Below are 23,359 nucleotides of genomic sequence, written 5' to 3' on the forward strand. Positions count from 1 at the left end.
GGTCAGCGGCTGAACTGCAGTCGCTCGTCCCGCAGCGAAAGATAAAACGCAGGATCTAAATTCCGGGAACAAAGAATCTTCACTTTTATTCGTTTTAACATCTTAAAGTACATCCTTCGCTAACGTTACAAAGGGCTGTCCTATGAGCGATGAAGCTAACAGCCTAGCATACAGGAGCTTGACGGTGGGTCCGGGGAGGCGGCGGGAGGCCCCGGCTCCTCGCCGACCTTCTCCTTCTGGAGGTTTATTGCCGGAGGAGGTTCTTATGGAAAAAAGGCACCGTGAGAACTAAACGTACAAAAGCTGTCCTCCTCCCGATTGGCTACGACACTAAATTACCCACAAACTACAACCGTCAGTGCGGCTACGACCCGGCTGCCTTCACGTGGAAAAACAAACTAAATGCGGATGAACATTTAATTTAACGGGAAATCGATGATTCTTGTCTCCGGGCTAATTAAACACTTCCGAACACAACAGTCCCACTTCCCGTCAATCCTCCGACCAGTGAAACCAACCCGGTGTTTCAGCAGGGCTCGCGGCCTCGGTCCCGGCAGCTGAACCTGCTTCCGGACTGATTTTTACACAAGGAGACAAAAAAACAAAGCTGCTTTTCTGCTTCCTACTATGAACCTTTTCTTTGAAACGAGGACGGAAACGTTTCGGAATGAGAATTCGCTCCTCGAAGCGGCCGACGCATTTTCACCTGCGGGCCGGCAGGGCGAGCCGCGAGCCTCCACCGCCACCGGGGGGCGGAGGACTGACGTTCGATGGTCAGAATTTGTGGTTCAATCTTTGCCAAAATACACAAAAAGTTTAGCCGAGAGTTGAAAAACCAAACATTATAATTTTTTCTGGTTCTGTGCCTGTGGTGCAGAAAGGAACCGTTGGAAAGGCGGCTGCCCCTGCCGTCCTGCCGTCCTGCCGTCCTGCAGACCTTCAGACCTCCAGACCTACAGACCTACAGACCTGCAGACCTGCAGACCTGCAGACCTGCAGACCTGCTGTCCTGCAGACCCGCAGACCTGCAGCCCGTCCAGGTCAAGATGGTTCCTCGCCCTGCAATGCTCCAGGATTCACGGGAAGTGGGGTCCCTTGGGTTCAGCGCCGGCGACAGTGACTGATCACGCGACCCCGACCCCCCCGGTCGGATCCCGGCGACGTCTGAGGTCGGCCTGCTCAAGAGTTTCCAATCATCCAAACTGCAACGTTCTCCCATCTTTCCACGCTTCAGTATGAGCTCGTTTCCAACTAAAATACGACGTCCATCGGATGCCACTGGCCTGCTGTACTCCATCTGTGACCTTTGACCTCTGAACAGTCAGCAGGCGCTGAGTCTTACTGTTGTGCAAAAAGCAGCTGATCTTCATTACATAAGTTATAGAACATAAATAAACATTCAGCGTTGGTGGGGAGCGTACAGAGCGTGTCAGGGGTCAAAGGGTGACCACGCCCTTTGACCCTTGACCTCCAGCTCAACACGGCTCTGTGAGGATTGAGGGTGACGGCTCTTCTCTCCGCCGCCTCCTCAGAAGACGACCTCCGAGCCGTCGGGTCAGAGTCTCGTCTCCTGCGACCGATCGGTCGCCCGGGACCTGAGCGGCGGCGTTGGCCTCAAGGGTCAAAGGTCATCAGGCCGACGCGGTGAGTTCGGAGGGAGACGAGCGCCGTCCTCCGGCTGCGAGCGTTTCTACGGCGACAAGCTCAGCAGCTCCTGCCGCCGCCGCATGACCTCCAGGAAATGGCTGTAGTCGTCCGCCGCCTGAGGGGACGGAACAGAGGAGGTGAAGGAGGCGGGGCTTCAGTGGGCCCCGCCCTCGTCCAGGGACTCCACCCCCGAGTCGCCGGTCGCCAGCTTCTCCTTCCGCCTCCTCATGATCTCCTGCAGCTCCGAGCCCGAACTCCTCTGACAGCACAGAAGAAAAAGAAGGAGGCGGCAGGTGAGGCCGGGTCCGGAGGACGTCCTGCTACGAGCTGCTGCTCGGACTCATAAAGCTGCTGGAGTCACATGAAAAGGCCGGTCTGGACACAGAAGGCCTCGCTTCCAGTCACCACCGGGACGCCGCCGCTCTGACGTTTACACGCACTTAAAAAGCCAAATTATTCGGTGGAAATGATGGTTCTGGGGAACGTTCTGACTACAAAACTCCCATCAGCGCGCGCCACGCCCATGACATCGTCAGCGATGTCGTCGGCGAGGCTCGGTCCCACCAACGGTCGACCGCGGTCAGAGAGGCTTCATGTAACACCTGGGAGCTCCAGCGGGTGGAGACGGTGCAGGGCGAAGGCTTCCACAAACATCCAGAACCTCCAGGGTTCTGCGGAGGACCAAACACCACAATAGAAACATGCTGGAGAAGATAAAGACCCAAGGGGACATTGCAGAAGACACAAGGCCACGGACTGCTTTGCTTGAACATTGATTCTGTTGCTCCGCAACTTCTAACCTAAAACCATTCAAGCTCTCGTTCGGATGGTTCTGGTCCGTCGGTTGGTCAGTTACAACTGGCGGTGTCTGGTTGGCAGGTTGGTTCTTGTTGGTTAGTTGGTACGAATTGGTCGGTTGGTCAGTTTTAACCGGCGGCTCGGTTCTGGTTGGCTCTGCATGTTTGTGGAAGCAGCGGGTCAGAAGCCAGGACTTACCGTCGACCTTCAGGAGCAGAAACCCCGTCCAAGTTCTGCCTGAAAAATGATCGAAACCCCGGTTTGCAGAAGAAGGAGCCGAACGGAAGGTTGACAGACGTGCCCTTTCAGAGGACTAGGTTTGTACAAACAGGGTTGAGGGAAGGCACGGGCCGAACCAGCCCGGCTCTCCGGGCAGAGCTTCTGAAGTCGCCAGAAGCGACTATGGTTTCCTCGATGGATTGGCCTGTTTTTCAGAGGAAGGAAGCGGCGGCTTCCGATTTGAAAGTCTGCGCTGCGGCGGGCGACTCCTGATGATCTGACGGATCTGAAGGATCTGGACGAAGCAGGAAGGGATTCTGACCTCTCGAACCCAGTTTGAACAAAACATCGGATCTCCGGCAGGTGAAGGAGCCGTCACTCCGGAGACGACGAGAGCTATGCTTGGCTAAGCTACGCTAACATAGGAGACTCTTTGCAGCCAAATGAAGCTCTACATCCTGGGTCAAAGGGCGCGGGGCAGGGATGGGTGGTGGTGGTTGGGGTTTGACAGGCTGAGCGTCATTCAGGATTGGATGGGGGACAAAACCAAGAGGGCTAAAGTTCTCCTACACATGAAACCGACGCAGCTTCGTCCCGACGGCCACGTTCTGCAGGAACCCTGAGGGCGCATCTTCAGAAGATTTAGAATCGTTGTTTCAGAGAGCCGGAGGTTCTGACCGGTTCTACGTCCAAATAAATGACAGGAAAATCAAGACCGAATCTTTCTTTGTTTAAGACGGAAGCGGCTCAGCCGGCTTCCACGCTAGAAGATCGGACCGGCGCTGGCTTAGTTTCCTGCGGGCGTGGCCGGCGAGGCGGACTGCGGGTCGCTGATGGTGTACCTGAGCCGACAGAAGACCAGAGGAGGGTCAGAAGAACACCTGCAGGGAAACACACCAAACACCAGACCCAGAGTCGGGGGATCGAACACGTCCAACGGGACACCGGAGGCCCGCGGCCGCAGCCGGCGGGCTAACAGCTAACGGGCTAAAAACATGGGTATCGCGAAGGAAGCGGTTGGATCTGGATCTGAAGCGGTTCCAACCGGATCGCTCGGACCGGACCGGTCAGCTGTGATGTCGTCGCAAACTCAGCCCGTCATTGGTCAAACACACCCGCCCGAGGCCGCCGGGCCCGTCGGGTCCGATCGGTGACACGTTGACCGTCTGGGCCTCCGTACGCTTTCGCCTGCAAACATTAGGAATCATTTCCTCTGCCGAGCGCTCGGACGAGTCCGTACGCTGTCCGAGCGGCCGATCCGACGGCCGGAAGCTCTGCGACGGGCTGAAGAACTCAACAGAAGCCGTAAAAGAACGTCTGAGGAACGCGGAGGCGGAAGTGGACGTGACCTGCAGACTCTTCAGTACAGACCTGAACACGAGCGACAGAAACTACACCTCCCCGCTGTCCGCGGAGGAAAGCGGAGACAACGGCGGAGACGCCGCAGAGACGCCGCAGTGACGGCGCAGTGACGGCGCAGTGACGGCGCAGTGACACCCACCTCCAGCGCGGCCTTCTGCACGGTCACCTGACTGTAGACCCGGGCGCCGTCGTCGGGGCAGACGGTCTTCAGCTCCTCCTTGTTGAGGGAGAAGAGCTGCGCTCCGGTCAGGACGCCCAGGCTGGTGATGGTGCTGAGGAGGAAACGGACGGTCACGTGACGCCGCGCAGGCTCCGCCCCCTGACCGTAACGATGGCCGACTCACACAGGGCTGAAGCCTTTGGCCTCCAACCAGCCTCTCACGTCGTCGGCCGACGACTCGTAGGTGATGCTGACGGAAGACGTGCCGGCGCGGTACGGGACGTGGAGCTTCTTCTGGGCGCTCCGTCCGAGCGTCAGCCGGGTCAGCAGCTCGTCCTGGACCTCCTCCATGTTGGACTTCCTGCCTGCAGACAGCAGAGCGTCACGTCTCTGCACAGGTCCTGACCACTCGCCATCTTCTGACTGTTGGATGACGTAGTTTCTTTCTGAATCTTTCTGGTTGCTCTGCTCCCCGAAGCGTCCGAGGTCACGGGACTCACGGCCGACGGCGGACGGCCTCTGGTTCTCCTGGGTCTGCTGGTCCTGGTCCGACATGGCGGCGGCGGCTTCGCCGGCTGCCGCGCTGCTCTGCCGGCTGAGCGGTCGGCTGCCGCCGCCGCCCGCGGCCTTGGGGGGCTCGGAGACCGGCGGAGGCAGGGGGGGCGTGGGCAGCCGCGCGGGGGCCGGAGGGGGCGGCGCCGGGGCCGGGATGGGCACCGCGGTCAGTTTCCCAGGCAGCGGGTCCGGCCTGGTGGTCTGCTTCTGTCGGACAGAAGGTTCCGGTAGAGAGTCAGCTGGATTTAGAGAGACATCGGCAGGGTGAAGATCGACCGCGTGACCGTGGGAGGAAGTGACCTCACCAACAGGAAAACCACTTGAAATCATCTTTGGATGAAGGACTACAGAATGTTAGCAGGACACGGAGCGACGGCTAGCGGTACGTTAGCTAACGCTTCGGGGCCGTAAGTGAAAGGTGTGCTAACGGCTAGGGGAGGCTGACCGAACGCAGCCGAACCGTCGGAGGAAACAACAGGAAGCGTTCGTTACCTCGTTGAGTTCCCCCAGAAGCTGCTGTGACGTGAGACAGAGACACAAACATCAACATCTTGTCTGGTCAGCGGAGACAAACTCACAGCAGCAGGAAGGCTCTGAGAACTACTTCCTGTCCCTAGCTAACGTCTACAGAACCACTCAGAACAGTCTGTCATTTCCCCCCCGGCAGCCCAGCTCAGCATCGACGCCGCGCTCCTACAGGTGCCGGGCTTTGCGTACAGGCAGAAACCAACTGCGGCGTCGCCCGGTGATGATGTCATCATCGGCCGCTCCGCGCCTGAGGCTGGGCGAGGTTTCTCTGAGGTGAATTTTGGACACCGAACACGGCGGCTGTTTGTTAACTGGAAGCCAGAAATGCAAGACTGTTCTGCTTCGAAGCACAGCAAAGCACACAGGAAGTGAGGCGTGGCTGCCGTACCTTGAACAACTCAAACTCCTTCTTTGGCATCATGAGCTTCGAACACAGAGAGTGAAGGAGAGCTGTGACCTTAGTACCACCACAACTACCACTTACATGAGTACTACATTTACTACCCGTTCAACCCATACTACCAGCATTACAACCTGTACTACCAGCACCACCTATAACACAAGCACAACCTGCACAACCAGTACTTCCCGTACTACCAGTACAACCCGTTCTACCAGTATTATAAGTACTACCAGTACAACTTGTACAACCTGTGCTATCAGTGTTTGGCGAGCTGACGGCCCGGCCAGTACGTCCAGTGTGCCGGGCGTCCGGCGTGATGCTGTACTGGTGTGTACGGGGGTCCGCGGTGGTGCCGGTGTCTGCGGCGTACCTGGATGGTGTGGCTGTAGACCGGGTCCCCGCGGCCCGTCAGCTCCAGGATGTTGTTTGGCACGTAGCCCAGTGACCCGCCACCGTTCCGGACCTTCCACCACTGCTTCCTGTCGTCCAGCACCTGCGCAAGTTTTATCGGTCAGGGATTTGTGATCTCCGATGTCCGTCTGTAAGCTTAGCTCCTTCTGAAAGCTGCTGTAGTTCACGCGCCGTGACCACAACGTTCCGCAAAGGTGCAACGGAACCTCAGACTCTGCGGTGAGGGAAGGAGTCGTCCGGCCGAAGGAGCGTCGCCTTACCTCCACCACCTCGTCCTTCAGAACCGACAACTCCGTGTTGTTCCTCGCCACAAAGTCGTACTTGGACTTGGCGAAGAGGCCGGTCTGGATCCTGCCGTCGACGTCGAAGCCCCTGAAACACATGGACCGATCACATGCTGGGAGAACAGGAAGAACAATAAAGAACTGGGTTCAACCATCTGGATCTCCAGTTTGAGAACGTCACTGCCGCCGGGGAGAAGCTTCCCGCCTTGACAGAGAGCACAGCCGAGTCCGTTCACGGCCGGAGGTCTGACCCGGGTCGGCCAGGGGACGAGCCAACGCCTTCCTGGATGTTCAGGTGAAATCGGATGCCGATCATCGTTAGCCTGCGAGATGGTTTGCGACGGCTAACGGCTAACGGCTAACACACTAGCGACCAACAGCAGGTGCGGATGGTTCTTGAAGAGAAGGACGGTCTGACGGAGGAGGAGCTCCGAGTCGGGAGAAAGACGGACGAGAGAAGCGAGTCGGCGGGTTTAGACGGGAAGGTTCTCCGAGGCGTCATGTGACTGGAGTTACCGGTCTCTGTGGCGGCTGATGGCCTGTCTAAAGTTGGCCACGGCCGCGTCCTGATCCAGGATCTGCAGGCCTTCGAGGGCGGGGTCGCTGAGGGCGAAGCCGTCGGCAGGAAACCTCTGCAGCGCCGTCTGCTGTGGAGACACGGAAAGACTCAGGACATCTTGTCCCGCCGCCGCCGCCGCCGCCACGGGTCCACTCACCTCCGAGGCCGTCCACTGCTGAAGCTCCTCCTGCCTCTGGACCTGCCCGTTGGCCAAGACCTCGGCCAGCTGGCTCACCTCCGGGTCCCGGGTCGGCGCCGGCAGCGGCGGGGGCTCCCAGCCGTCCCGGAAGGTCAGAGGGCACGGGGGGAAGTAGTGGTCCCTGGGCCACTCCAACCTGCCACACCGACATTTGTTAAAGATCCGACAGGTTCGGGAGGATCTACCGGCGTTCTAACTCAAGAACTTCGAGCTTCACGTCACCCTCTTTGGAAACGCTCCAATCAAGAAAGGGTTTTCACTACAGATCCCGCTCGTTCCAGAAAGGACCTGATCAACAATCCAAAACACTTCAGGACCCTCTAGAAAATCCACCTGATGAGCCGTGAAGTGGACAGAAGGTTTCCGCCCGGGTCCTGCTCACCTGCTCTTGGTCCAGCCGTCCCCCAGAGCCACCCACAGGTGCCGCTCTTCGGCCGTCCCTGAGCCGTGAAGGAAGTCCACGGCGTCCCGGGTCAGGAGGGGGACCAGGACGCTGCGGGCCAGCGGGAGGCCGCCGGACGCCTGGATCACCTGCGGACACACACCTGGTTGGAGCCGGACCTTCTTCTCTGTTAAGTTTGGAGGCCTTCACAGCGCCCCCTGCTGGCCTCAGGCAACAACATGAGTTGGACCAAAGAGCGAGATGTTTCCAGGACGTTGCTGGAGACTGACCATCCTCAGGGGCGTGAACAGGAAGTGCAGCAGGTCGCTGGCACTTGGGTTCTGGATGTGTAGCTTCAGCTTCCCCTGAGGACAAAGACAAGGTCAAATACTGGGGACAACCACACACACACACACACACACACACACACAGACACACACACACACACACACACACACTCTCACCAGCTGGTTGAAGGCGTGTTTGAAGTTCTGCAGGCAGACCAGGAACTCATCCGGGCCGGGAGGTTTGGACCGCAGCGTCAGGACACCCTCTGGTGGACACACACACACACACACACACACACACACACACACACAGAGGCCTGCTGAAGGAGGGTCTGGACAGGGTGTCTTCTGAGATGTGACCATCGTCCTGCTCACCTCCAGGCCCCTTCTTCTTGCCCTTCTTGGCCTTCCTCCTCCTGGAAAGCTCTCCGGCCGCCTCTGCTGCCTTCTGCAGTTTGGTGATGAAGAACTCGATGTCGTCCAGCAGGTGGTTCAGGATTTGCTTGACAAACGGCAGAGGTTTCGGCATCATCGTCCAGCGGACGCCCTGATAGCGCACTTTATGTAACCAGATTATGCGGCCGGATTAAATCTAATCCCTCGCGTCTGAGGCCCGGAGCCCCCCGATGGAGGAGAGCGACCGGAGAAGGAACCCGAGAACCTTCGTCCACATTCGCGCCCCTTGGAGAAATATCCATCCCCGAGTGTCCTCTCACCACGTCCCGGTCCACGTGGGCGGCCGTCATCTCCAGCGGCGCCTCGTCCTCTGGACGCTTGGCGTCTGCGGACAGAGGGGAGCGGCCAATCAGACGCTCCGCATCGTGGGGCGTTCACGATGAGTGCCAAAAATGTAACCCCACAAGCAGCACAATGAGTGGAAATTAGACGGCGGAGGGAAAATAAACGTTTATTATTTTGTCGCAATGTAAACAATCTACCTGTACCGCGTGCCCCCCCGGTCTGCGGTAAAATTGTCAACAAGGGTTGACTAGTCTGCGGTGAGAGCCACTGGTTTATAATCTATAATACATAATCTAGTCAACAATCTAGAGTATGTAATCTATATTCCGGATTAAAATATATCTATAATCTATTATCTATAATGTGATTATGGTGAGGTTGTCAGGCAGGTGGATTCAAAGCACTTCCTGTTTGTTGAGTGTGACATCACTCACAGTCTTGCTGCTCATTGGTCCACGCCGTCCAGGCGGCGGCCCTGCTCTTCACGTCGGGCTGCTGGTCGTGGGCGGGACCCGAGTCGGGGGGCTCCGGGGCCGGGGCGGCGGGGGGCGGGGGGATGACGCCATCGCTCTTCAGGATCATCCTGTGGACACGCAGAGGGGGGTCAGACCAGGAGGCCGTGGGGGGCCAGGAGACCAGGAGACCAGGAGACCAGGGGACCAGGGGACCAGGGGACCAGGGGACCAGGGGATCAGGAGACCAGGGGACCAGGAGACCAGGGGACCAGGGGACCAGGGGACCAGGAGACCAGGAGACCAGGAGACCAGGGGACCAGGGGACCAGGAGACCAGGAGACCAGGAGACCAGGGGCGGCGGCGAGGACGTACCTCAGCGTCTCTGGGCGCCTCTTGACCTTCCCGCCCTTGGCGTCCATCATGGCGCTGTCGATGTCCGCCTGGATCAAGGTGGCCTGCCAAGGTGTGACGGACAGGTTAATGGTGAGAAGGACCCTCTGAAGTTCCTCCTTCCAGAAGGTTCCACAGAGCAGAAACACAAACCAGGAAGTCACAACCCTCATCTCAGAGCTCTCAAGCTCTCTCTCTCTCACACACACACACACGCACGCACGCACGCACGCACGCACGCACACACGCACGCACGCACACACACACACACACACACACACACACACACACACACACAGCTTTGGACATCTGAGCTCCTGGACACCAGACATGGACAACCTTCATCCTCCATCAGTTCCCTCACAAACCCAACGAGGTTCTGCTGGTTCTTGGGGGTCCGGGTCCTGGAAGGGTTGCCATGGTTACCTTGATGTGGTCACACTGGAACAGGTGCAGGTCGGCCTTGTTCTGACCCGCCTCCTTGCAGACCAGGGCCAGGATGGAGTCGTAACCGCAGGCGTTGGTCACGGCCTGGACGTGCTGGACGGAACCCAGGCTGAAGTTCTCCAGCTCGTTCTGGGAAGGGACAGTGGAGCGTCAGCACGGGTCATCCACCTCCGACCTCGACCCGTCAGAACATGGACGTCATGTCCTCCCCCCCCCCCGTCCATAGACCTCCTCTCGGTCTGCCTCCAGACCTCCTGCCCAGGAGCCCTCAGCTCCTTCTACCCAGATCTTCTCCGTCCCTCCTCTGTCCACGTCCCAACCGTCTCACAACTTCATCTCCTCTGCATCTTCATCTCTGCCTCTTCACCTCCACCTTCTCCGCCTCTCCTTCTCTTCTGCCTGAGTCTCATCACAACATGTCCTCCACCTCCTGCTGCTCCAGCACCTCTACCTGCTGTAGCCTCACTGCTCCTCATGGGGCTCTCTCTCACACACACACACACACACACACACACACACACACACACACACATACACACACACACACACACACACACACACACACACACACACACGCACGCTGTCTTGCGTTCCTCCTCTTTCCGGGTCACATGTCCACCTCTCTAGATGTCCTCCTCGAAGCCTGCTGTCCGTCTCGGCCAGTCGGTCCGTCGCCATAGCAACGACCTCCTGCTAATGAATCCCTAATGACTCCGTCACCGCTGTCCCTCTGGGACGTTCCCGGCCCGGTTCTCCTCTTATCTAACTGTTCTCTGTCCAGAAGCCTGGCCGGGTTCCACCAGAAGGTCACCTTGGTCTCCAGGTCCATGAGGCTGACGCTGCGCTCGTCCACCTGCAGCAGCATCTCCTGCGTCCACACCTTCCCCTTGGCGTCCAGCAGACGCAGCCGCCGCACGCCGTCGTCCACCGTGATCATCCCGTCCTTCCGGTCCAACACGAAGGTGGTCAGATGCTGCCGGGCAGAAGACACGTCAGGTCAGTCCAGGAGGTAAGAACGCAGTTATTACATAACTAGCGTGACTTCACAGAAAATGTTGAAGGTGCGTGCGTGTGTGTGTGTGTGTGTGTGTGTGTGTGTGTGTGTGTGTGTGTGTGTCGCAGCAGACTGACCTCCACGTGGTACTGCGACTGGTTGGTCACACTGTTGATGCTGGACTTCGTGACATTTTTTCTTTGTTCTGAAGAAAAAGTTTCATCTCCACGTCACACCAAGCAACCACAGCAGATCCTCCTGACGTCCTTCTACCTTCCTCTGGTTTCAAGTCACGTTTGAATGCTAAACTACTGCCCCCATTACACTCGATCAATACCGACCAGACCCAGATGATCGGCACCGATCAGGCTCCTGCAGAGCTCTATGGCTGAAACCCATTGGAGGTTTCAGATCAAACACACACACACACACACACACACACACACACACACACAGGTCTGACCATGTGGGATGTTTGACCTCCAAACACTGAGAAAGACCTCAGACCCCCTGGTGCAGTTACAGTGTAATTACCCGGTAATTACACTGTAACAGCGTTAAAAACATGAACATCACGAGGGTTATTGATGACGTTCATGCAGGATGTTCAGCCAATTTAAAATGACTTTTCCACCCCACATGTCACCCCGCAGGTCACATGACCAGGCGTCCCCACAGGGGTTCCCCCTGCCGGTGGAGACCCGGGTCAGGTGACCTCCTGAGCGCCCCGAGCCCGTCTCACTCTGACTCCTCCTTTTCTGTTTGGACGACGAGCGCAGAAAGAACACGTCGTCTGTCCCTGTGGAGACAATCAATAATCACTATTGATCGGGCCTTTGATCGCCCTCGGCTCCCTTCCGTCAACACGGATTCACGTCCTCGGACACTTTCTGACCCACATGCACAACAAGCGACGCATTAGCATGGCGGCTAACGCTGCACCTCCGGGTCTGAGGCGGAGACTCACCGTACACAACTTTGGCACCAGATTTGGCTTGATGTTTAGGAACTTCATGGCTGCTGACACACACACACACACACACACACACACACACGGGAGAACATGGTTAGCATGTGTCGCCAGTGGTTGTTGAAGATCACACATTTATTCTGAACATCTTGATCTTCTGTTTCCTTCCATCTAACGAACCCGACCGGCTGTGAAGGAGCTCCGGCGTCCGGCGGAGGTACCTACTTGTGGGCGGGGCCAAAGACGGCGGCGAAGCTCGGGGTCTCGTAGCCGTTCATCTCGTCGGCGGAGGCCGGGCTGGACGAACACAAAGGACAGCGGGTGAACATCGCGGCTCATCCTGGACCAGATGTCCAGGAGGAGATCTTCTCCTCCGTCATCGCCGCCATCGCAACGACGACAACAAGGAACACGTCCCCTCAAAGCGCCGCACACATCAGGAGATAAGCGTCTCCCGTCACCTCGCCTCCCTCCACATCTGAGGGTCCCACCGGGATTTATGGACCTTCAACCAAACCAGAGGTCTGATGAGACCCGGAGAAGGACGGTCCCTACGAGAAGGGTCCTTCTAACCACCAGAAGAACTATCTGAAGATTCAGCCCCGCTTGAAAAGGAACCACCAGAAGATCCGTTGTCAGTCTGAGCGTTGATCTGGGCTCCTCCAGAGCTTCCAGGCCTCCGGAGATCAAACAGCAGCAGCTGCTGAAACCAAACACCCACGGGGTTCACACCTCAGCGAGGAGTCACCACACACACACACACACACACACACACACACACACTGTACACTGGGTGATTACTTTTCCCACAGCTCTCTGTTTCCCTTCATGTTTTATTCACCCGCCTCCATGTTGGTGTCGGTAACCATGACAACCGTCAGCAGGCAGCGAGGGGAGCCTGCCGGGCGGCGATCGGGGAGAAACGGCTCCTGGCTGAAGGCGGCGCGGCGGGAAGCCCCGCCTCCCACCTGGAGGACGACCTTGCTTCATCTCACTCATCTTCTCAACATCCAGAAGGTGATGGAGAACCTTCTGAGGAGCTCCGGACAACACACACCACCAGCGAGCGGGAGAACCAATCAAACACCTTCCTGTGACTGCCTGCTGCTGCTCAATAAACCAGGCCTCGCAACTCACACACACACACACACACACACACACACACACACACACACACACACACACAAGCACACACTTCACCCAGCTGGTGAGTGTGAAAACTGACAAACCAGGAAATGATGTCATCGAGAGTCGGCAGGTCGTCAGCCGAGCCTCAGAGCCTTGCTGACCGAGCGGTCTGCCCCCCCATCAACAGGAAGTGATGTCGTCTCCGCAGGAAGTCGATACCTGAAGATTTGAATCCCCAGTTTCCTCTGAGGCGCGTCCACGTCCCTCCTGCCGGGGTCGGAGCCCCTCAAACCTCTCCTGCGGGGCTACCAGGGCTACCAGAGGGCTACCAGAGGGCTACCAGAGGGCTACCAGAGGGCTACCAGAGGGCCAGCGGCTTCAGAGTCCACTGTGTTTCCGTGTCCAAGAACAAAAGCAGCAGAGTGTCGACTGTCAGAGGAAAGTAAAGAGGATTGATAAGAAGATTTGTGTCCATGTGACACACACACACACACACACACACACACACACACACACACACACACACATAATCCCCTCCTCCTCTCACTGAGAAGCAGCCGCAGACGACCCACAGTGGGTGGATCCTCCGTTCACACCTGTCCGCCGACGGTCACCACGGCCCCCCCCACCCCGACACTGTGACCCGACGTCTGGCCGACAAGACGGCGACGACCGGTCGCCCGGTAACAGACTCGCCGCCCGCTCATCCCGCGGCCGCGCTGCTCAGACTCATTCGCCGCCAACAATCCGCTGCCGCTCTGCCGCCATGTTGGAAAAACATGAAGTTCCTCAGCACCTCGAAGTCCAGCTCCACCTCCTGGTCTGCCAGTTCACACCTGGATGGCAGGGAGTCCCGGTGATGTCATCAAAGGTGGGGTTTAAATCCCTGCGTTGGAAGTGGAGGGTCAAAGGTCAGAGGGTGGCGTTCCTCCGATCAGACCGACGGACCTTTGGATTCCACCACAAAGTCCAGGCAGGTAGTTCCCGTGGCGGCCTCGGCAGGTCCTGGCTCGCTCGGGGGGGACGGAGACGGACGGGACGTCCCACCGCGAGCTTGTTGGAAGACCTGGTCCCTGGAGGACACGTCCACCTGAGGCCTTACAGACACCCAGAGACGCTCCGCTGCTGGAACTCGCTCACGACACGGCTGGAAAGCGGCGTCGCAGATGGCCGGCCGGCGGCCCGGCGGGACGCCTGAGGGGTGCCAGCAGGCGTGACGGAGGCCGGACCGGACCGGACCGGACCGGATCGCCTCCTGGTCGGGGTCCCGGTGCTCAGGGAACTCTTCAGCCTCCACCTTCTACCCTGGAGGGGGTTCTGAACGGACCTCCCGGTTCGGGGCTTCGCTCCGTCCTGACGTTCATCTGCGGCAGCTGGAAACCGATCGATCGATCGGGACAGAATTAATGAGCGGTAATCAGAGCGGCCTGTCCCCGCCGCTCGGCCGCCATTGGCCGCCGCGGGCGCCGCTATCTGACTAACCTACATTGTGACGCGCCGCGCCGGCGTTAGCATCGCGGCTGCCCCACATCCCTGGGCAAACCGTACCGATGCTACGTTAGCACGGGCCGCGTTAATGAGCAAATGACAAGGAGTGACCTTCGTTGACATTCATAGACGAGCCGACGCCGCAAACAGCAGCCCTGCCGTCGGGGCGGCGCTGGAGCTCCGACCATCGGCTTCCCAAGCCAAAGTTCCCGGCTCTTCCTCCTGCGTCCATTATTATTATTAGAAAACACTGCTAACAATGCTAACAGCGCCTCCGCTATCAAACATAACATGAGCTCAGCCAATGGAGGTCAGTCAGTTGGAACGCTGCTAATTTTATATCTCACCCTCACCCTCTCACCCTTATATCTCACCCTCACCCTTATATCTCACCCTCACCCTTATATCTCACCCTCATCCTCTCACCCTTATATCTCACCCTCACCCTCTCACCCTTATATCTCACCCTCACCCTCTCACTCTAACCCTTATATCTCACCCTCATCCTCTAACCCTTATATCTCACCCTCATCCTCTAACCCTTATATCTCACCCTCACCCTCTCACCCTTATATCTCACCCTCACCCTCTCACCCTTATATCTCACCCTCATCCTCTCACCCTCATCCTTATATCTCACCCTCACCCTCTCACCCTTATATCTCACCCTCACCCTCTCACCCTTATATCTCACCCTCATCCTCTCACCCTCATCCTTATATCTCACCCTCACCCTCTAACCCTTATATCTCACCCTCACCCTCTCACCCTTATATCTCACCCTCACCCTCTCACCCTTATATCTCACCCTCATCCTCTCACCCTCACCCTTATATCTCACCCTCATCCTCTAACCCTTATATCTCACCCTCATCCTCTAACCCTTATATCTCACCCTCAGGCTCTTCACATCTGCAGCAGAAATATTACAGAAGGCTTGTTACCATAGCAACTGGACCACTGGTGGAATCTGGACTAGAAGAACCCCCTCCGTGTGTCGCCCCCTGCTGTAGGGGGGGTTCATGCTAACTGGGCCCGTCGCCATGCCAACGATGGACTCAACCAATGGGAGATTATTCAAGCAGACCTGTGGAGCCTGCTCCAGAACACTCTGAAACCACAAGGAACGCAACAATCCTCCAGGAGGAGACCAGGAGGAGAACAGAAGGAGACCAGAAGAAGACCAGAAGGAGACCAGAAGGAGACCAGGAGGAGGTCTGGTCAGGAGGAAGAGAGTCAAACCTGAGGGACCCCCTGGAGGTGGTTCAGCGACGGGCCTGGAGAAGACCCGCTGCTCCGGGCGAGCTCGGTCCTGCCGGAGCTCCAGACCAGATCAAGCTCCTCGTCGGCGGCTGCTTTAGGCGGCGGGAGGAAGTGGGCGGGGCTTACAGCTCCTTAAGCTGCTCAGCGAGCTCAGAATAAACTCCAGGTGCACCTCAACTTCAGCGGAGGCCTCTAATCCCGACGCACATCCCAGCCAAGCTGGCAGGAAGCGACGCGATCGTTCCGATATCGGAATGAAGCCGCGGAGAAGATGTCCTCCTCCTCCCGCCCAGAAGGAGAGTCCAGAAGCAGCGGGAACCCACCCGGAACGTCTCCCTGCTGAAGGACAGAAGTTGGTGTTCCAGGAAGTTCTTCTGTCCACAAACATCTGCCTCGGGTTAATGATCAGCCTGCGCAAACACCACGGTGACCTTCACACAGCCTTATCTCTCACACACACACACACACACACACACACACACATACACACACCCCGCTGGTGTGTGAGCCCCCCCCCCGGGTCGTGGAGCCCCGGAGGTCCAGCGTGTTACCCCAGGACCTCCGACCGCCGGCTCTCCAGGCAGATCCAGAAGAAAGTCTGGGAGAAACTAAGGAGGCCCAGAAGAACCCGAGGGCCGAGGGGGCAGAAGAAGGCGGGGCATCCCATAATGCCGACGTGCAGGAGGACTGCCGGGCTGTGGCCACGGCCCGGCGTTGCCGTGGCAGCAAGAGGTCAACACAGCACAGACAGGGACGGTACGACCCGTTCTGGATCAAACCTTTGGGATCTGATCTTCCCAAAGTGGTTCCAACCACAGGTTGGAGCTAGAACATCCTGTGCACGTGTGTGTGTGTGTGTGTGTGTGTGTGTGTGTGTGTGTGTGCAGCTTTGGTCCAGAAAGTTCTCCCCAGGTTCTGGTGATGGAGGGGTTTAGGAGAAGCATCTGAGACCCGGTCCAGGTCTGCAGACCGGAGGTCCTCGAACGTCCCGCGTCTCCGCTGCTGGAGGGAAGGTGAGCTCGGGGTCAAAGGTCAGCGACCCTCCGGCGGGACGAGGCCGGCTTCACCTGTGGCGGGAGTTCACGCGGCGTCCGGCCGCCATCTTTGTTTGGGTCAGGCGCCTCACGGCCAGGTGAGCCCCGGATGTCGGTACCGGAGAGATAAGAAGCCCGTTTTGTTCCGGAGAACAAAAGCACCTCCGGTAACCCCGGCGGGGACAATGGCCGGCCCGTTATCTCCGCCCACCAGCAAAGGACACCGGCGATGCTGGTGTCCTTTGCCGGTGGGAACCGGAGAAAGAACCGGAGAACCGGATGACCGGGGAACCAAAGGACCGGAGGACCGGGAGCCTCACACACCTTCCCCGGAACCGGGATCCTCCACCGGCTTTGCGGCTCCGGAGGACGGACGGCTCTTTCTCCGGATCCGGTAACCGAGTGGAAAAGACCGCATCCGCCTGCAGCGGTTCACCGAGGCTTTTCCGTTAGCAGAAACCCCGAGCGACGCCACGGAAGAATAAAACCGGGGAAGTTGATCGCAAACGCCGACGTCCGCCCGGAGGCGGCGGCGCCGGCCGCCGGTGTCCGGTTCGCCAGAAAGCAGGAGCCGTTGGTCCGGCGAATTACCGTCAGCGCGACTCACCTGTGAGACCCGACCGGGACCGTCGGCGCACCGGCTCCGGTTCCTCGGCGGACTGCGGCAGACCGGACGCACCTGGGCTCAGCGGCCCCGAGCGCAGACCGGCAGGCGCGGCGCAGCTTCGCCCCGAGCCTTGACTGGCAGGAGGGTTTGCGCCGCCTGCCGTTCCGGTTCCTCCCCGGGGCGGTCCGACAGCCGGTAACGTTACTCTGCAGTTACAAGTACAAACCTTCCAACCTGTTGACCTGGAACGGGCGTTTCTTCCAAATAAAATGATAGATTTGATCTAAAACCTTGATTTTTTATTCATTGCTTCCTTTTTGCACGGATTTTTGCAAAACCTCAAGAAAGGGGGCCGATCGACTTGGGAAGCAGACGTTCCCGGCCGGGTCGCCGGCCGGCGCCGGTGCGTCCAGGAGGTCCGAGTCCTCGTTGCTCATCCATGACGGCTTCGGTGCAGAGAAACAACGACCCAGATGGATAGATGATTCAATTAGGACCAATTATTAAACCATTATGGATCTCCAGCCGGCAGGGTGGACCGATGGACAAATGGACGAGTGCGAACAGGAGGAGACTTGACGTGATTTAATCATCAGACCTTCTACAAAAGTTCACCTTCCACATGTCAAATCCAGTTCCGGGTCACTGTGACGTCCTTCCTCTCTGAGTCCGAGGGCGGGAGGATCCTCGAGGATCCTGAGGATCCCCGAAGATCCCAGAAGGAGCAGATCAGGGAGGGTCTCCGCAGGCCTTTCGTCGGGCGTCCTTCACACGCCTGGGACCGACCGCTCCGCCGACAAAAAGTCCCGCCCCTTCACCGGTCACATGACCAGTCCTCCTTCAGGTTTGTCTTTGCAGTCTGAAGGTTCCCGGTCCAGTTCTCGTGGACGCCATCGTAGGAGCCGTCAGTCGGCGCCTGCGATTCGGAGCGGGAAGCGACATGATGCGTGCACGCCGCCGCGGTCGCCCGAGCCACAAAACTAAGACTTTCAAGGCGTGACCTTTGACACCAGCGCCCTTGGGTCAGGGGGCGTGGTCTGCAGCCAGGGGGCGTGGCCTGTGACAGGGGGCGTGGTCTGCGGTCAGGACACCTGTATGATTTCCACGCTGCCTGAGAAACTGGCCCCGGCGTCGGCGCCCTGGTCGGCCCGAGCCCCGTCCCCCAGCTCCATCTGGCAGCTGCGGCGCTTCAGCTGCTTCTCGAAGCTGCTCTCCTCATGCCAGCTCCTCCGGGAGTCGCCGCCGTCGCTCCTCCTCGGCCGGCCGCGTCGCCGCACCGCCTCCGGCCCGAGGCAGCAGCCCAGCGCCGCCGAGTAGAAGCGCGAGGACTCAGAGACGTACCGGCCGCCGGAGGAGGAGGAGGAGCAGCACGCCGCCGCCGCGGCGGGCCCCGGCAGGATGTCCGAGTGCCAGCCCTTGAGGGCGGCGGCGGCGGCGGGCCGGCTCGGGCGCTGCTGGCCGCGCGACGGTCCGCTCGGCGAGGCGGCCGGAGGGGCCGCCTCCTCCTCGTCGGGGCTCCGCTCGGGCGTGGACTGCTCCGACACCTCGGCCACCGGAGAGAACTGGCACGCCTTGCCCGCCTCCTTGAAGGCCGACGGCTTGAAGAACTCGTCCCCGGGGACGGCCAGGGGGCCGAACTGGCGGGCCGGGGGCGGGGCTTCGCCGTGGGACTTGATGTCCAGGGAGAAGTGGCGTTTCATGCGGGCGCCGTCCTCGCCGAGCCGCACGGCGTCCAGGGCCCCGGCCAGGAGACGCTCCTCCGGGGACGGGGTCCCCGCGGGGGGAGGGGCCTCCGAGGGGGGAGGGGCCTCCGAGGAGCGCTCGGGGCCTTCGATCGCAGCGGCGAAGGCCGGGTCCCGGCGGCGGTCCGGACCCAGATGGACCGCGAGCGACGCTTTGGCCCTGCGACTCTTGATGTTCTTCTCGAAGTCGAGCAGCTGACCCAGGAAGTTGAAGTTGGGGGAGATGGTCGGACGCTTCTCCTTCACGAACCTGCGGACGAGAGCAGAGCGGGGGGGTGAGCGAGCCTCACGGGCTCCGTCCGCGGGGGAGTCGGAGACCAAGACCTGGGCGACCTGTAGGCCTCGTCCAGGGACATGTCCATCCTCTTCATGATGTAGGCGATGGCGATGGTGGCCGAGCGGGAGATCCCCGCCAGGCAGTGGACCAGGACGCGGGCGTTGGACGCCTTGGCCTTTTCTGAACGTGACACAGGAAGAGGTTTCAGTGAGGAGCCGCCCCGAAGCCCCGCCCCCGCCGCCGCCGCCACGCTCCGGGTGAAGGCGAGGTTCACGCCGGAGGAGCGAAGGTCTCCGCGGAAACGAGGACCGTTAGGAGGAGTTAGCGGGTTCAGAGACACGGCGACGGCCTCCACCTATGAACTCCAGCGAGCGGTCCAGCCACGGCAGGATCTTCTCACAGAAGCTGTCGTTGATGGGGACGCGAAGGAAGTGCGAGTCGGGGATGAAGTCGGGTTTGGGGCAGGTGTTGCTGGCGTTCAGGACGTAGCCGATGTCGTTCCGCCGCATCAGGTCCTGGAGGAGCAGAGGAAGGTTCAGGTCCTCCGGGAGGAGACGCCGCCCGGCCCTCCTTCTGCCGAGGACAGAAGCTGGACCCACCTGGTTGAGGACGTCCCTCTGGCAGCCCAGGTACAGGTGGGGCAGGATGCGGGTCGGGCCGCACGACGACGCCGGCAGGCACGGCTGCGAGAAGCAGGACGACACCAGCGGAGACTTCCCCTCGCACAGACCCGGGAAGAGCTGGGAGAACCGGGAGAACCCGCCTGCACGCACGCACGCACGCACGCACGCACGCACACACACACCAAATTAAAAGTGGATTCATGAAGGGAGCCTTGATGAGCAGAGCGTTCACACGGAGCTCTTCGTCTGGAAGTGGGTAGTGCTGGTGAAGCACTGCCCTACTAACCCCACTCAGCCCCCAACACCCAAAAAATGAACGATGAAACAAATAAATACATGTATGTATGTATGTATGTACAGGTATGTATGTATGTATGTATGTATGTATGTATGTGTGTATGTGGTTCTGAGACGGCTATCTGGCTGAGTGGTCACTTATGACTTCCAACTACTGGTACTTTGGATCTTCGGTGACTTAATTGCATTTTTTGTAAGTGGATTTGGATAAAAGCGTCTGCAAAATGACTGGAATGTAAAGTAAAATAATGTAATGTAAAGTAAAGTAATGTAAAGTAAAATAATGTAAAGTAATGTGAAGGCTCAGACAGTGTTTGCTAAGCTGCACCTGGAAAGAACAATGTGAGGGAATCCTTTTGCATGAGCCTGTTCATGCATGCGTGTCTCAGTTTGTGTTTGTATGTATGTATATGTGTGTGTGTGTGTGTGTGTGTGTGTGAGTTAGAGGTCCCAGGCTGTACCTGCCAGCAGGTGGACGGAAGAGAAGCTCCTCTCCAGTTTGATCAGGAGGACGGAGAGGAAGGAGTCAGAGCTCAGAGCCGAGGGATCTGAGGAGCTCTGATCATAGACCACCACCTCCTGAGCCCCCCGCAGGTCCAGCTGACACACACACACACACACACACACACACACACACACACACACACACACACACACACAGTAAAGCACCACACCAAACAGTTTCAGTTGTTTCATATCAAGCAGCCAGACCGGCCACAGGCTGTTCTTCTGAAAGCAACACAGGAACAGGAAGTTCCTCCAACCCACGTCCTTCTGGAGAACAGCAAACACAGCGGCGCCACCATGTGGACACTCAGATCGACGGCTGGAGGACCTGAACCATGTTTGGAGCAGTGTCAGGGCCAGGGTCGGTCACCACACGGAACGGTAACGGTATGAATGGAACTGGATGTAATTACTCCTTCATGTTCAATAACTTTGAATTTATGACTCATTCAAATCCAACATGTTACATTTGCATTCCCATCTTTCTTAAAACAGCCTTCCAACGGTTTTCTTCCTGGACATTTAGGGATCATTTGTATTTCTCAATTCCACATGAATGTGGATCCACCAGGATCTAATGGAAGGACGCCATCAGTTTATTGGTAACATGATCCGTGTGATTGGTGGGAAACTATATGATCAATGCACGCCTTTGACTTGTTGATTTTAAGCCAATCGGACATTTTGAGACGTTCTCGCCGGCCACATTTGGCCCGCGGGCCTTGAGTTTGACCCGTGTGTCTAAGGGTGATCACACACACACACACACACACACACACACACACACACACACACACACACACACACACACACACACACACACACACACACACACACCCCTCGCCTGCAGTGTCGGGGCGTCTGACCTGTCGGCGGGCCGAGTGCTGCAGCAGCTCGTGGATCTGGACCTTGTCCTGCTGCAGGCGTCTCTTCATCAGCTTGGAACAGTTCACGTTGACGGCCTCCAGGATGTGACGGGCGTTGAAGTCCACGAAGGGTCTGCTGTCGATGAGGACGGTCCTTTCCGGCCCCCCCTCCAGCAGGGCCACCAGGGCCTCCGCCCCCAGGGGCCGCGCCATCCCCGGCCCCCGCGGGGGTCCCCGAGACGTAAGGCGGCCCGGCGTAGACCTTCACCGGACCGAGGGCCTGGCGCCGCCGGCCCAGGACCGGGTCATCCCGACGGCCCGCGACCCCCGCGGCCAGTCGGGGCTTCGCCCGGCCCCGAAACCAGATCCGGGGACGAGGTCGGCGAAGGACGCGTGACTCTGTCCCCAAGATACTACCCGGTGCCCCGCGGGGGGTCAGAGGTCACGGGATGGATGACATCACTGGTTTCCTCCTGGAACCTGGGACAAGGAACACAGTCAGCGCGCGCACGCACGCACACACGTACATACACACACAAACACTCAAACAAATACACACACACACACACACACACACACACACACACACACACACACACACACACACACACACACACACACACCTGACAGGAAGTTCATCCTCCCCCTCGGCCCGCAAGTCCGATCACTTGATTTCAAAGGTCACGTGGGTGACGCGGGTCAAAGGTGAGCAGGCCAGAAGGAACACAAACCGGAAGTGGCTGCGTGCTAACCGCCCGCTAACTCGTCGCCACGAAAACGACGGCGTTCCCCGCGCCGCGGGTCCGGTCCGACCCGGTCCGACCCGGTCCCACCCGGTCCCACCCGGTCCCCGACCGCTGACAGTCCGCCGGAAGCGGGCCGGTCGGTCGGCGGAAGGACCGGAAAGCTGTCGATGATTCAGGCGACATTTTCCTGCTGGCGGGCTCGCGAGCCTCGGTCCCGCGAGCTCGGCGATTGTCGGTGCCCGCAAGGCCGCCGACACTTTTCACGCGGCCTTGACCCCCCGCTCCCGGTCCGGTCCGGTCCTCCGGTCCCCCGGGCCTCGGCCTAGGCTCGGCCCGGTACCGGAGCGCCGCGCGACTCACCGTGAGGAGGGGAGAGCACACGCGCGTGCGCTCGGCGTGGCTCGTGACGGAGCTGAAGATCCGAGCGTCCCACGAGCCCGCCGCTCGGTAGATCGATCGGCGGCCCGCCGTCAGTCAGTCCGTCCGTCCGTCCTGCCGCCGCGGGCGATGAGGTCACCGCGGTAAAAATAAACCCATGGCGTCATCCGGTGGAGCGCGCGTGCGTCTTAAAGGAGCCGCGACCGGGGAGTACTGGGAAGTACTGGGGAGTACTGAGGAGTACTGGGGAGTATGGGAAGTACAAGGGAGTACTGAGGGGAGTACTGGGAAGTATGGGAAGTGCTGGGGAGTACTGACGGGAGTACTGAGGAGTACTTGGAAGTATGGGAAGTGCTGAGGAGTACTGAAGAGTACTTGGAAGTATGGGAAGTACTAGGGAGTACTGAGGGGAGTACTGGGAAGTATGGGAAGTGCTGGGGAGTACTGAGGAGTACTTGGAAGTATGGGAAGTGCTGAGGAGTACTGAAGAGTACTTGGAAGTATGGGAAGTACTAGGGAGTACTGAGGGGAGTACTGGGAAGTGTAAGAATTACTGGGGAGTACTGAGGAGAGTACTGGGAAGTACTGGGGAGCACTTGGGAGTAGTGAGGG

The 23,359-nt window shown here is 58.8% G+C and overlaps 2 protein-coding genes across 16 annotated transcripts; both read right to left on the reverse strand.

Moving 5' to 3' along the window:
• Nucleotides 1–60: 60 nt before the first annotated feature.
• On the reverse strand, nt 61–17,554 carry eps8a (EGFR pathway substrate 8a, signaling adaptor). 14 transcript variants are annotated; one of them, XM_086146242.1, is made up of 24 exons: nt 17,312–17,349; nt 13,139–13,348; nt 12,017–12,088; nt 11,789–11,838; nt 10,959–11,026; nt 10,639–10,800; nt 9,807–9,956; nt 9,363–9,445; nt 8,970–9,118; nt 8,511–8,575; nt 8,170–8,296; nt 7,972–8,060; nt 7,798–7,872; nt 7,508–7,656; nt 7,084–7,261; nt 6,884–7,014; nt 6,344–6,455; nt 6,043–6,165; nt 5,658–5,693; nt 5,234–5,257; nt 4,687–4,948; nt 4,371–4,551; nt 4,166–4,298; nt 61–1,906 (listed from the first exon to the last, which is right to left on the reverse strand). In XM_086146242.1, the coding sequence occupies exons 3-24, from the start codon at nt 12,067–12,069 to the stop codon at nt 1,802–1,804; spliced, it is 2,505 nt and encodes an 834-aa protein (XP_086002368.1). In that variant the 5' UTR covers nt 12,070–12,088; nt 13,139–13,348; nt 17,312–17,349; the 3' UTR covers nt 61–1,801. The 14 variants fall into 14 exon arrangements, with proteins under 14 accessions (XP_086002368.1, XP_086002363.1, XP_086002365.1 ...); XM_086146237.1 differs by having other exon boundaries at nt 11,789–11,841; XM_086146239.1 differs by lacking the exon at nt 17,312–17,349 and adding an exon at nt 13,467–13,560 and having other exon boundaries at nt 11,789–11,841.
• A 327-nt stretch (nt 17,555–17,881) lies between these two features.
• On the reverse strand, nt 17,882–22,909 carry dusp16 (dual specificity phosphatase 16). Of its 2 annotated transcripts, XM_086146266.1 has the most exons (7): nt 22,730–22,909; nt 21,624–22,103; nt 20,712–20,850; nt 19,930–20,093; nt 19,686–19,845; nt 19,387–19,510; nt 17,882–19,303 (listed from the first exon to the last, which is right to left on the reverse strand). In XM_086146266.1, the coding sequence occupies exons 2-7, from the start codon at nt 21,834–21,836 to the stop codon at nt 18,394–18,396; spliced, it is 1,710 nt and encodes a 569-aa protein (XP_086002392.1). In that variant the 5' UTR covers nt 21,837–22,103; nt 22,730–22,909; the 3' UTR covers nt 17,882–18,393. The 2 variants fall into 2 exon arrangements, with proteins under 2 accessions (XP_086002392.1, XP_086002391.1); XM_086146265.1 differs by having other exon boundaries at nt 19,686–20,093; nt 22,730–22,871.
• Nucleotides 22,910–23,359: the final 450 nt, after the last annotated feature.

Source organism: Fistularia commersonii, chromosome 5 (genome assembly GCF_037954325.1).
Source record: "Fistularia commersonii isolate RoL2024-O1a breed Wild chromosome 5, RoL_Fcom_v1.0, whole genome shotgun sequence".
NCBI classification, from domain to species: Eukaryota; Metazoa; Chordata; class Actinopteri; order Syngnathiformes; family Fistulariidae; genus Fistularia; species Fistularia commersonii.